Source organism: Lagenorhynchus albirostris, chromosome 10 (assembly GCF_949774975.1).
Source record: "Lagenorhynchus albirostris chromosome 10, mLagAlb1.1, whole genome shotgun sequence".
In the NCBI taxonomy this organism is placed as follows: domain Eukaryota; kingdom Metazoa; phylum Chordata; class Mammalia; order Artiodactyla; family Delphinidae; genus Lagenorhynchus; species Lagenorhynchus albirostris.
Window position 1 is genome coordinate 18,007,302 of NC_083104.1, and position 13,825 is coordinate 18,021,126.

The 13,825-nt window shown below is 43.5% G+C and overlaps 1 protein-coding gene across 2 annotated transcripts in view; it reads right to left on the reverse strand.

Annotated features, from left to right (window-relative positions):
* Positions 1-13,825, reverse strand: part of LOC132526842 (glucoside xylosyltransferase 2) — a 154,739-nt gene that overhangs the window by 127,467 nt on the left and 13,447 nt on the right. For both annotated transcript variants that reach the window (XM_060161345.1, XM_060161342.1), the window contains exon 2: positions 5,985-6,177. In XM_060161345.1, the coding sequence (XP_060017328.1) occupies positions 5,985-6,074 (90 nt within the window). In that variant the 5' untranslated portion in view covers positions 6,075-6,177. The remainder of the gene's footprint in view (positions 1-5,984; positions 6,178-13,825) is intronic.

Below are 13,825 nucleotides of genomic sequence, written 5' to 3' on the forward strand. Positions count from 1 at the left end.
CTCTAAACATTCATGTGCAGGTTTCTGTGTGGACAATTTATCAGTTCATTTGGGTAAATACCAAGGAGTGCGATTACCAGATTGTATGGTCAGCCTACATTTAACTTTCTAAGGAGCTGCCAAACCATCTTCCCAAGTGGCTGTACCATTTTGCATTCCCACCAGCAATGAGTGAGAGCTCCTGTCGTTCCACATCCGCTTCAGCATCTGGTGTTATCAGTGTTACGGATTTTAGCAATTCTAATGGTATGTAGCTGTATCTCATCATTTTAATTTGCAATTCCTTAATGACATGTGATCTTGAGCATCCTTTTCATATGCTTATTTGCATATGTATCTGTGTATCTTCTTAATTCTTTTTAGTTAATGCCTTCCCAGTGCCACAGTAACTCCACTTCTGAGAATTTATCCTATGGAAAAATTCCAAAAGTACATACACACTTATTACGAGGTTGTTTACTGTAGCATTGTTTGTAACCGTGAAAAATAGGAAACAAGGTAAATAAGAAATTGGTGAAATAAGCTCTGGGATAGGCTTACACAACAGAATACTATGCAGCTACTAGTGACAATGTTGCAGAAAAAGGTCAACAAAACATGGTAGTGGAAGAGCCAAACCCAGCCTGCTACGAATAGCACACAAGCCAAGAATGGGTTAAACATTTTAAAATAGTTGAAAAAAAATAAAAACAAGAGGGCTTCCCTGGTGGCGCAGTGGTTGAGAGTCAGCCTGCCGATGCAAGGGACACGGGTTTGTGCCCCGGTCCAGGAGGATCCCACATGCCGCGGAGCGGCTGGGCCCATGAGCCATGGCCGCTGGGCCTACGTGTCCGGAGCCTGTGCTCCGCAACGGGAGAGGCCGCGACAGTGAGAGGCCCGCGTACCGCAAAAAAAATAAAAATAAAAACAAGAGTAACACTTTGTGACATGTGAAAATCACATGAAATTTGAATTTCACTGTCCATAAATACAAGTTTTGTTGGAACACAGCCATACCCATTTGTTTAGGTATATCTATGGCTGCTTTTATAAGAAGGAATAGAGGTGAGTAGCTGTGAGACCAGACAGCCTGGAAAACCTAAAATAGTTACTACCTGGTCTTTCACAGAAAAAGTTGGTCAACCCCTATTTTAGAAGAAATTCAGTAATATAAGTAACAGTGATAGAAAATATAGAATATAATTCCATTTCTGATGTTGATATGATAAGAAATGTAAATAAATACACAAAAATTGTTCTCCTCAGCATTAATATGATGGTTGATTTTTTTCATTTCTGATTTTATAACTTTTTTTGATAGTTTACATTTTTACTCTCTGTCCACTAATATAACTTTTTTTTTTACAGTGTACATGTATTGCTTATATAGTCGCATAAAATTTTTTGAAAAACCACACCATTGGGAACACTTTAAATTTGCAATTTTGAGATGGATATTTGGGAGAGAAATCTTCAGGCATAAATACCCAACACAAGTGCACGAACACATCAGAACTGACACTGGGCATGAACATTCAGTGCAACAGTACCAACCGATCAGAACAGACACTGGGCACAAATACTCAGGACAACTGTGCCACTGCACAGCAGCCCAAAATCATCCCTGGAAGGAGAACGGGAAGGTCCCATAGTCTACTGATTTCCTTGACTCTTTGATCTTTAGCATCCTATCTTCTAGAAGGGTTTATCCCCCTTTGCCGATCCATGTCTTTTAAGTGGAATATTCAGTCCATTTATATTTGTTCCTATGTCTATATTTGAATAGTATACTGACTCCAGCCACTAGAAATTCCTGTTGACACCTCTTCCTATGTCAGAGCTACACACACACACACACACACACACACACACACACACGATGTCAATGCCCCATGGGGCCCCACCTATCACCAGAACGGATTGGTGGCCATCCCTGCTTCTGTGTCGCACTATTTCCTGATTCTGAGTCTGGGGCAGGAGCACAAATTAACCAAACTTAAATCATATATTTGATCCTGAACTGTCTGGAGAAGCTACGAAATCAACCAGCTGGCATTTTCAGCTTTTATACTGGGAGATGACAAAAATAAATGAAACTTTCAAATATTAAATACCAACAACGTAGACAGTAAATACCACCAGACAGTGTACTTAAGCAGCTTTAAAAAAATTTCTACTTAAGTATAACAGAACTCGTCCACAATGCCGTTTCCAGAGGGATAATGATGGCAATTAGCATTTTGTTTTGTTTTGTTTTGACCCTGAGGTATGTGGCCCCGAGCATCTCTGGAAGTTATCCCAAGACACTCTGGATATTCCCACAATGCCTCAGTGTTGAAACTGACAACCTTCAGAAGGATGGTATAACCTGCGCCTCCACACCAGCATCTCATGTGGCTGAGCAGAAACCAACTGCTGCTGATCTATAGCTTCAGGGCTAACACAGTGCCCAACCCAGGGAGATGTTCCAAGGCATCTTTGTGGAATGAGAGAATAAATAGGTTATCTGATTCAGCCTCACAATTACACTCTGCAATAAGAAGAGCAAGTATCGTTGGTCCCTTTTGTATGTCTGTTATAGATTTTTGCTTGATACAGATGAAGAAATTGAGACTGAGAAACGTTCTGTGACTTACGGAAGAGCCAATATTTAACATCTAAACTTGCACCATGATCCCAGCATGGAAAAGAAAGGGGTGACTCCATATGCCCTGCGGTGATGTGAACACCCTCTTATAATCTCCTTTGCCAATGGAGCGTCACTGGTCTAACAAAGAACCGAGGAAATAAGCCATCAGAGGGATAAAGTCAGCAGGGCAACGTAAAACGTGGCTCCACTCCACAAGTATCTGCAATATTTCCCCATACTTTAGCTCCTAATTTATAATGTCCCAGGTACTATGGCTCATAACAAATTACCCCAAAACTTAGTAGTATAAAATGACCATTTATTATGCTCAGATATCCAAGGATCAGGAATTCAGACAAGGCACAGAAGGGACGGCTTGAGTCCGCTCCACAATGTCTGGGGCCTCAGCTAGAAGGCTTGGAGGCTGGGGGCTTGAATCGTCTGAAGGCTCGTTCTCACATGTCCGGTGGTGGAGGTCAATTACCGACTGGGGACCTCAGCTCCTCTCTGTGTGGGCGAGTTTGGACTTCCTCACTGCATGGTGGCCAGGTTCCAGGGCCAGGCATCCCCAGACAGAGCCAGGCACAAGCTGTATGCTTTCAATGATCTAGCTTCAGGACATTTGGCATACTCTATTTTATATACACATACGTATTATGTATGTAGACGTATCTGTGTTAGCCCTTGCCTTATAACAAATTACCCCCAAAGCTAGTAGCTTAAAACCACAAATGTTCATTAACTCATATCATTTTTTTTTTTTAACTCATATCATTTTTTAGGGTCAGGGATCTGTGAATTGGGTTGTTCCAGCTCAGGACCTCTCATGAGGGTGAGTCATGTGAAGGCTGGATGGGGCTAGAGGTCCTGTCTCCAAGCTCAAGCACACAAGTGTCGGCAAGAGGCCTTCATTCCTTAACACACGGGCCTCTGCAAGGGCTGCTCTGACATAAAAGCTGACCTCCAAGAGAAGAAGAGTGCAACCAAGATGGAAGGTGCAGTGCCTTATTAAACCTAATCTCAAAAGTGACATAGCATCACTTCTTCCCTATGCTACTGGTCACACAGGCCAGGCCTGGGACAGTGCAGGAGGGAAATATACAAAGGTGTGAATAACAGGAGGCCCTTTGGAAAACACAATCTGTTACACATCTAGAGTTACACATACACATCTTCCTTCTCTTGTCTTTTTTAAGTCCAAGCCTGTATTCTGTTCTGCTCTGTCCTCATGCCCCAGCTTCTAGCATGCAGTAGGTACTCAATAAATACTTGTCCAATGGATATTGTACATGACCTGACTAGTGTTGACCCATAGCCACTTTTCCTCCGTTCCTTCATGTAGGCTACCTCTCAGCCCCCTTGGAGTTGGGTGGGCCTTGTGACCAACTGCTTCTGGACAGCTAAACAGGAGCAGAAATGTCACTGTCAAGTTGAGGGAGTGAGAAGCACAGTGGGGATCCGATAGTCCCAATCTTTCCTTTAGTGGCATCTCAAGAACTGCAGAGGCCAAATGTTCCAGCAGGTGCAGCAACGTGCATGAATGGTCTCTGTCAACTGTGGTCCCAGGCGGAGGGGGCCGTGCGGACAGGGACCCCGCTGTGCCTGCATGAGACATGCAGCAGGCATGTGGAAAGTCTCTGAGCTTTCTGGAAGCTGTCACTGCAGCCTGAGGTAGCCTATCAAGACTATCGATAAGCATCTCTTGTATCACTTCTGCTGGTCCCGAGCTACAAAGGGGGAAACCGAAGTCCAAAAAGCCCACAAGACTTGCCGGAGATCACACAGCGAGAGTGGAGCTAAATTTTGAATTCAAGACTTCCATCTACTAGTTTGGGAGGTAGTAGGATATAGTGGTTAAGTTCGTGGAGGTCTGAGTCAGTAACCTTGAACTGACACCTGATGAGCTACTCACTAAGACTCTCTGAGTCTCAATGCTGTCAGCTAGTAAAATAGGGACATGGTTATTACCATCTTCAAAGGATTCTTGTGAGGATTAAGTAAAAGTAAATCGTAAGTCATAAGCCCTTGATAAAGGCTATTTTATTTTTAAAATTATTATTACTACTATTATTGTTATTATTATTAATTATAATTCCCCTTACACCACAGAGAAGCTACCTATGTGTGTTTCAATGTTTTTCTTTGCCCCTTTCACTGACTCAGACCTTCCTCAAGCCATTTTCCAATCAATTTCAAAGCCCCAAGACTGTTCTGCCCTGACTTCTCTTGGTGAGGATGTCGAGGTGATTTTTTTTCTGGAGAAAACATAACACGTTTTCTAGCTTTCTGTTATTAGTCTTTCTCTGCCCAACAGGCTGCTTTGGCCTTTCTCATCAGCATGGCTACCCCAGTAGCAGGATGCAGCCTGGTGACACAAGTCGGTAGATACAAAACAAAAGAGCTTCTCTCTCTGCCAGCGCACAAGAACTCACCGCAAGAGAAGCCTCTCCAGGAAAACAAAGCTCAGTGTGCTGACGCACACGTACCGAGCCCGGGGAGAAGAGGCATTTCCAAAGCTCTCCTGGACCGGGAGGAAACTGTTACTTATTCCTCAGTACAGGAAGAGTCAAATCAATGATGACCCAGCCACATAATAAAAGACTGTGTCGTCAGCAAAAAGGGATGAGGTGAGAATCTATGAGTCCTCACCTGGAACGATGTTGATGCTATGGCTTTAAGTGAGGAAACGCAAGTTCCAGAATAATACACAGAGAGTGATTTGGATTTTGTAAAAGAAATATGTTTTGATAAATAAATATAATAAATAAGTATATTATATATTTATATATATAAAATAAAAGAATACGTGCATGTGCATGTGTTATACATATATGTGTTTATACTTATACAAATATACGTGTATACACACAAACATACACAATCACACAGATGTGTAAACACACACACACCTGCATATGAAAAAAAATATGGGAGAATCACTCACAAGTGTTGACTCTGACAGTTTCTTGTGTGGGAAAGAACCGTAGCAAGGACTTCTGCCTTTTTAATTTATAACATCTATACTGTTGGAATTTATTTTGATGAGCGTATATTATTTGTCATTCAAAAAACACACATACATAGATAAAAATTAGCTACGTGACTCCCACTAAGAACAATGTCAATAACACCAAGAGGGATGGAGCCCTGGGTCAAGTGCTTTAAGTGCATCATCTCATTTAATCCTCACCATGTCTCTCTACAGGGGGTGTAATTATCCCTATATTATAGATGAGAACAGTAAGGCTCGGAGTCAAGGGTTCATGGGCGCACAGCTGAGTATGCAGCAGAATATTTAGGAAACAGGATATGCCTTTCCCGCAATGCAGTCTGTCTGCACTCAGTAAACAGCGTGCCACAATTCCTGCACATTCACCTGCTTGTCAAACTCGGACTTCAAAGATTCTTCGGTGAAGATGTGAAATCGCATCTTCCTGTGGCTGAAGAGCACGGCCGATTTGAGCATGACCAGCGTCTCCTCCAGCCGATTGCCACAGGCCACCACGGCCAGGTGGATCCAGAGCTCGGGGGGCAGCACAGCTTGGAAACTCCGGAGTTCTCCAGGCCTCCTAGAAAGAAGAAAAACAGGTGAACGCTGTTATTAAACTCATAAAAGAAAAACAAAACAGCTAGTGAAGGGTTGGAACGTTTCAAAACATGAACAGGCACAATCTGTTATATTTTATAAAATGATAAGCATTTTGACAATTCTTCCTGCTTAGGGAAAAATACCGTTTATTCCCATATTTATCCTGGCAATAGCAGGATGAGTCACTGTTTGGACTGCTATAGGTGTCTGAGGCTTTTTCCGCCAGCATTCAGCTGTCTAGTGCCTGCTGGCTGCCTACTGGCCCATGTTTGGAAATGGTATTGCTAAACTCTGACAGCTGACACAGGGCTGTGGAGCTCCCACTCACATGGGCCATGGAAATTAGATTTGAACGCAACTTGGACAAGAGGAAGGTGGGCGGTGGCTTTCCCATGTGAAACGAGCAACATGATACTCCCATGATCTGGATGGTTTTAGCTTGCAGTGGAATGCATGACCACCGGACCATAGGAAAATCATGCACACCCGGGAAGTGAGCAAAGAAAACAACGCATGGGCCTCCACTCCATCTTGGGAGAGTCTTAAAGAAACAGGTGTTAATCCTAAATGTCTCGCTCAAGACTGCGGAGCTGGTAGGTACGAAATTCAGCTTCCAGTGTGAAATGCATATTAACGAGAAGCAGACAGGAGAGGGGGCAGGTTAAGCTGAAAATTACCAAGGTATCAAATATCCAGTCAACAGCTGAGAGGGGAATAGGGTCCAAGAAGTCCAGAATCATCATCCAGCTATTTCCTCGTAATAAAACATTTGTTCCAGACAAGGAGACACAGCCAAGCCTCAAACACACCACTGAGAAACATTTGCAGGCAAGCTGGAAGAAGCTGGCCTGGAAAAGGTGCCCTGAGACAAATGAAACTAATTTACTTGCACAAAAGATCTGGAGACCAGGGGAACTTGGACGTGGAATGCTACCTTCCTTCCAAAAACTTCGAGTTCAATCAGCGTGCTGCTCCATTATTCACTGCTTGGTCGAATAAAGGCAGCCTTGCTCCAGATTTCTTTCACCAAGAGGAAAGTTGAAGATGTGGGTGGAGGACTTTTGATAGCTTTCCAGTTTGATTACTTAAGAGCACGCTGAATAGAAGCACAGCCTGCTGGCTTAGTTAAGCTCAGATTCGGGGAGTCACTGAGATTCTAGTTATTTCGGGGATCGGAGGAAAAGACAAGTAGAGCTGTCCTACGTATCTCCTGAAATTGTCCACGTCTCTCCATGCCCCTGCTGCTACCTGAGGAGATCACCAACTTCCCTCACCTGATCGCTGTGACAGCCCCCTAGATGGTCCACCTGTCTCCAGTCTGATCCTTAACCCCTATCCTATGATTTCTTCTTGTGGGTGCCGGAGTGACGTTCTTCTAAAAATGCACAAAGGATCGTGTTACTCCCTTGATAAAAATCATGTAAGGCTCCCGACTGCCTTCAAGGTCAAGTCCAAACTGCTGACTGCGGCTCCTACTTATATCTCTTGTAACTGCCTCTAGCACCCTCCGCCTGCATGGGCAGCCATGCAAAATCACGGTCACACTTACATTGCAGCTCTCCAGCTCACTCCTAGTCATGAGACCATGCTGGGTTGCCTTCGGGCCTTGGCACATACACTGTCTCTCAGAAATGCTCTGCTCTCTCTACCTTGCTAACTGCAGCCCATTTATTAGTCCACAAATCTATACTGAGTGCCTACTATGTGTCAGACACCGTTCTAGGTGCCAGGAAGACAGTAGCGAACAAACCAGACCAAGATGCCTGCGCTTGCAGCAGTTACATTCTACAGGTGGTAGGAAAAAGACAAAGAAAGAATAATGGTCAAAGCAAACAATAACTAAGTAACTTATATAGAAAGTTATCCAGTGGTAAGTGCTAGGAGGAAATAGATAACAGAGCCAGGAGGGATACAGGAGTGGCTGATGGGCTGGAATATATTATACAGTGCAAAGTTAGGGGCGTCCTCACTGAGCAAGTGAGATCCGACGACTGCCTGACGGTGGGGAAGGCAGGAGGGAGTCACGTGCTTTTCTGGGTGAGGAAGATTCCAGGCAGAGGGGACAGTCAGAGCAAAGACACTAAATCAGGAGCATGCCGGGTGAACTCAAGAACCCTTGCCTTCAGGATTCAGACGTCTTCTCTCCCTCAGCTTCATGGATGGGTTTTCATACCTGCTATTAAAGCCAACTCCCAACCAATGTATGTAAAGGGATGGGAAGGATGCGTCACAGATAATGCTAAAATCACAGTCAATTAACAAAAAAGACAGTCAAAATACCAGCCAAAGTATGCTACAAAAGAGATTAAATGCAAACTCACTTGCTTAAAGTTATGTTCAATATTTAAAAACACAGGTATCCAAAGGTACTAAAATGATAAATACAATAGCTTAGATGTCTTAAATACGAACCATTACCCCACCCCCAAATAGAACCACTCGGCCTAGTTTAGCTTTACACCTTGGGCTTTTACATAAATTAAAAGTTTTAACCTCAGTAATCAGGGAAATACTAATTCAAACAATAAAGAGATTCCACGTTATTTTCGCACTGGCAAAACATAAAAAATAAAAGTTGGACCATACACGTCTCAGAGTGGATATGGAGGTGGGGGACAGCTCAGAGGCCGCTAGCGGCAGTGTAAGTTGACCCAAACACTTTGGAAAGCCTTTTGGCAACATCTATCAGGAGTGAAGATATATATATATATATACACGCCCTCACTCTTCTGGTTCTACCCTTACATATGTGACCTGAAGAAACTCTTGCACGTTTGCACAGGACCCACACAAGAATGCTCACAGCAGCCCTGTGTATAATAGTGAAAAGCTGGAAAAAACTCTTCTGTCTACGCACGGAGAATCATGAATATATTTGACAAGTTTAAGCGGAATACTACACAGCAGAGAAAACGAACAACTCAGAAAGTCACGTGTCAACATAAGGATCAAGAGGAGAAAGAGCAATTTGTAGCAGGATAGTGACAGAATGAGACCGTTTCGATGAAGCTTGAAAACCAACAAAACAGCACTGCGTGCTGTTCACAGACATATGGAGCAAAAGTCATCATGCATGAGGATGACAAACATCAAAGGCAAGGCAGTGGTTATTTCCAGGGACTTAAGTTTTTATTTCTTAAGATGAGTGCAGGGTTCACAGAAATTCATGATGTAATTGTCTGTTTTATTCGTACGCCCAAACTAGTTGACATATACTTTGTTTTTCTTTTTGATTAAAAAAGCTTGCACCTCCCTGCAACACAGCAGGCCACTTCTTTTCTTTGCAGGCTTCAGTGATACGGGACTGCACGGTACACAGAGCAGGGGCTGGGGCCTGCAATCTTTTTTGGTGTCTGGTGACAGGTACTAAAAAAGACAAATAAAAGCCTCTCCTGGTGGCAGTTCAAGTATCAGCGGCTGGGGTTTAACGAGACCTTTGCTGCCCCTACTGTGTTACCTCTCACGTTACATTAAAAATCCTGGGCTTCAGGTAATAAGCGTCTGTGCTGTGTGGTCACACGGAATAATCAAGTTTAAGGGTGCTGAAATGGTGTGCCTTTCACGAGATCTTACCAACAGCACACTCAGCCCCTCTCAAATGTCACCTGAAGGCTCTGCAAGGATCCAGGGAAGTCCAGTCTGTGAACCTAGGACTTCTTAACCCCTTAAGTCACCAGGTGTCGGTGGCAAATGGGAGATGGGGAACTGTACTTCCCCTGCTCTGACTGGTGGTTAACTATGTTCTTATTTACACTCTATAAAAGAAGACTGGAGTGGACATTTGCTGTCCAGGATTTTTAAAGACCTGTTGCTGAGGCTGGAGCGGATGGCAGGCACCTTGGCCACCACACTGGTAGAGCCTGGAAGGCAGTCAGCAGAGTAGAATGCAGAGCTACAAGATGGTGGGTCAGATCTCGGGTGACATTACTTGAGCACCTGAATGCAGGTGCACTGACCCTAACCCTGCAAGTTCATTGATCAAGCCAATAAATTCTTCTCTGCTTAAGTCAGTTTGAAACAAACTTACAACTTAGCAATCAAAAGTGTCTTAAGGGCTTCCCTGGTGGCGCAGTGGATGAGAGTCCGCCTGCCGATGCAGGGGACACGGGTTCGTGCCCCGGTCCGGGAAGATCCCACATGCCGCGGAGCGGCTGGGCCCGTGAGCCATGGCTGCTGAGCCTGCACGTCCGGAGCCTGTGCTCCGCAACAGGAGAGGCCACAACAGTGAGAGGCCCGCGTAGCGCAAAAAAAAAAAAAAAAAAAAGGTGTCTTAACGTAGGTCTTAAAAATAGGTTTCCAATCACCTTGGACTCATTCCGCCTCTCTCATATTCTCACCGGGAGTCATCCTTGAAATGCTCCATGAATCCACTCCCTCTCTGTAGCTCACTACTAGGACCTCGATCAAATCTCCATCACTCTACCAGTTTCATAGGTGGAGGAGACACCAGATACCATGTCGCACAGCGGATTCCCGACCCGGCTGCACATCATCATCACGGGAGGTGTTTGTTAGTATTGAAACCCCATCTCACAGAGATTCTGATTCCGTGGGTCTGGGGTGAGGCCCCAGAGTTCGCACATAAACACACTTGAACTACAACCACTTGCAGTTCATCTCCAGCCAGGAACTCATCATCTGAGCTGACCTCTCACCTCTCCTCTGTCTCCCAAACTCTTCCCCGAGCCCTCAGGAACGCCCATTCTATCCTCTGCCTTTTCTCACGGTCTCCTCTTCACCTCTTGCCTTAATGAAAACATGCTGCCTTGTGAGGACGCCACCTCCCCGGCAGACCCCTCGAGTGGAAGCTGTTCCTCCTGCCCTGCCCTAGGGGCCTCAGGGCAGGAGGAGGGGCTGTTTTTCTCCTTGCTTCTCCCTGCCGAGCCCAGACGCGGACCATGTCTCCATGGCGAAGTCCGTGGATGCGGCTATTTCCACCTTCCGTGTTGCCGTCATCTCTCAGCTGCCGGTTTACTTCTCTTCATTCGCTGAGTTGAGCTTCTTGCCCACAGTGTTTCTCCTCACCCCCGTTCCTCAATATTCTTCGGGGCTTCATCTGCTCTTTAGAAGATGGTTCCCGATCCTTCAGTTTTGTGAGCTGAACGCCCTGCACATTTTCCTTCTTACTACCTGAAGCACCTAGTGCTGGGCTCATATCCTGGACCTTCACACAAACTGTTCCACCTGGAATGTTCTTCCCTAGCTCTTTGCAAAGCTGCCTCCTTCTCTTTTGGACAGTAGGATGGCCTCCCCTGACACCTCAATGAAGGAGCACCGTCCCTTTTATTTTCCATCATGGTCTTTGTTTATTTCATTCCGAAAATGAACCTCAGCTGGTGATTATATATTCTTTCATTGTAATTTATAGGAAGTACACAATATTATTTACAGTCAATATAAGACAGTGTATCAATAAATTAAAAATATCTTTAGAAAAAAGACTGGAATAAAACACAATGCACATTTTCAATTTAAAAAATGTAAAACATGTTGAAATAGTAAAGTTGGTACATGAAAAAACTTCTTGCCCCATAAAAAATGGGTGTTTTTTGCATGTTACATTCTGGTCTTTACTCTACTGAATACATATTTTTACAGCTGCAGTAATGCTGTACATACAATTTTATATCCTACTTTTTTCATCTGCTTCTTTTATTTTTCTTGCTACTTTTTAAGTCTTCACGACCATCATTTTATTCTATCCAGCTAAAACACCATATGGCTTATCATCATTTCCTTTGTGTTGTTGTTTCCAATTGTTCTCAGTTATATATATTAAAAAATCTTGCACTAAGCACGGGTGGGCCAATAGATTTCTTTCTTTCTTTGCATTATTTCCTTTCACTACATTCCCTGGAATGGATTTACTGGGTTTAATAGCTATTATCCTAGCAAGAATGTAGTAATTTTGACAGTTTCTCGAATTTACCCACGAGTTCTTGGAAAACACCAGACCGTAAGAAGCAAAAACAAAAAAAATGTAATAAACATTAGCCCAGCCACCTCTGAACTCCTTGTATGAGGTAACCGTGTAGCTGACTGCTGAAACAAGATGAAACACACTTGCGTATGGCATCAGTGCCTCCAAATTCCTTGTGTTCTGAAGCGGTGATGCTTAGGTTGCAGTTATCATTTAGACACTGCATCAAATAACATTGAGTCACATAGTGAGAACTTATTCCATTTTCAGTTCTTTTTCAACAATGGCAATAAGAAAGTCTCAGTTGGTGCTAATATGTCTTGAACACCTTTCTTTTTCTCTTTTTTAATATTTATTTATTTTGGGCTGTGCTGGCTCTTAGTTGCAGCACGCGGGATCTTTAGTTGTGGTGTGCAGCCTCTTAGCTGTGGCATGTGGACTTCTTAGTTGTAGCATGCAGACTTCCTAGTTGCAGCATTCATGTGGTATCTAGTTCCCCAACCAGGGATCAAACCCAGGCCCCCTGCATTGGGAGCATGGAGTCTTAACCACTGGACCACCAGGGAAGTCCCCTGAACACCTTTCTAATGTTGCCTAATCCTCCCTTTCAACTGAAAAGACAGCAGACTTTAGATACAGAACCTTCAGCAGGAGTATCAAGTTAGAAATGAACAACATTGTTTGGTTTTCTTAGTGTTTGATTTGACAATTACCTTCTGTTTATGTTTTTGCTGACAATTCATGGTGATGTTATAAAATTTCCTTTAAAAACAAATATACTTAGAATGTGGAGAAATTAGCACCCTCAAACATTGCTGGTGGGATTGCAAAATGGTGCCGCCACTTCAGAAAGCAGTTCTACAGTTCCTCAAAATTTTAAATATAGAACTACCATATGACCCAGCAATCCTATTTCTCGGTATCTACCCAAGAGAAATGAAAGCATATGTCCTCACAAAAACGTGTACATTTATAAATGTTCATAGGAGCATTACTCACAATAGCCAAAAATTCCAACCCAAATGTCCATCAACTGATGAATGGATAAACAAAATGTGGTATATCCATACAATGGAATATTATTTGGCAATAAAAAGGAATGAAGTACTGATGCCTGTGACAACATGTATGAACCTTTAAAACTGTGAACTGTGAACCTCGTGAAAATATAAAAGACCGCATGTTTTATGACTCCATATGTATGAAAAGTCCAGGATAGAAAAATCCATAGAGACATAAGGCAGGTTAGTGGTTACCAGGGACTCACAGAAGGGGCAAATGGGGAGTGACTGTTTTTATGGGTATAGGGTTTCTTTTTTGGGTGATGAAACTGTTCTGAAATTGGATAGCAGGGATGGCTGCACAACTCTGTGAGTAAACTAAAAACCTCCACAGTGTACACCTTTTAAGGGTATTTGGATTATATTGCAATAAAGCTGTTTATTAAATACATAAAGGCACACATTTATAACAAGGATAGATTTAAACTTTTTCCTTTTAAAGTTAGCATATGGTAGGGTAGTCATGTTAAAAGAATCATGATACTGACGTGGGGACAACTGAGGCTTGTAAAACGCCGCCCCCATTGTCCTGGCTTAAGCCAGCCCTGTGATCCAATGAGAAATGATGCTCATAATAACACAGAAGGCTCAGAGCAGAAGCAGCCTCACCACCTCCGCGCTGCCCAAGACGAAGCGCCTCCTTAATT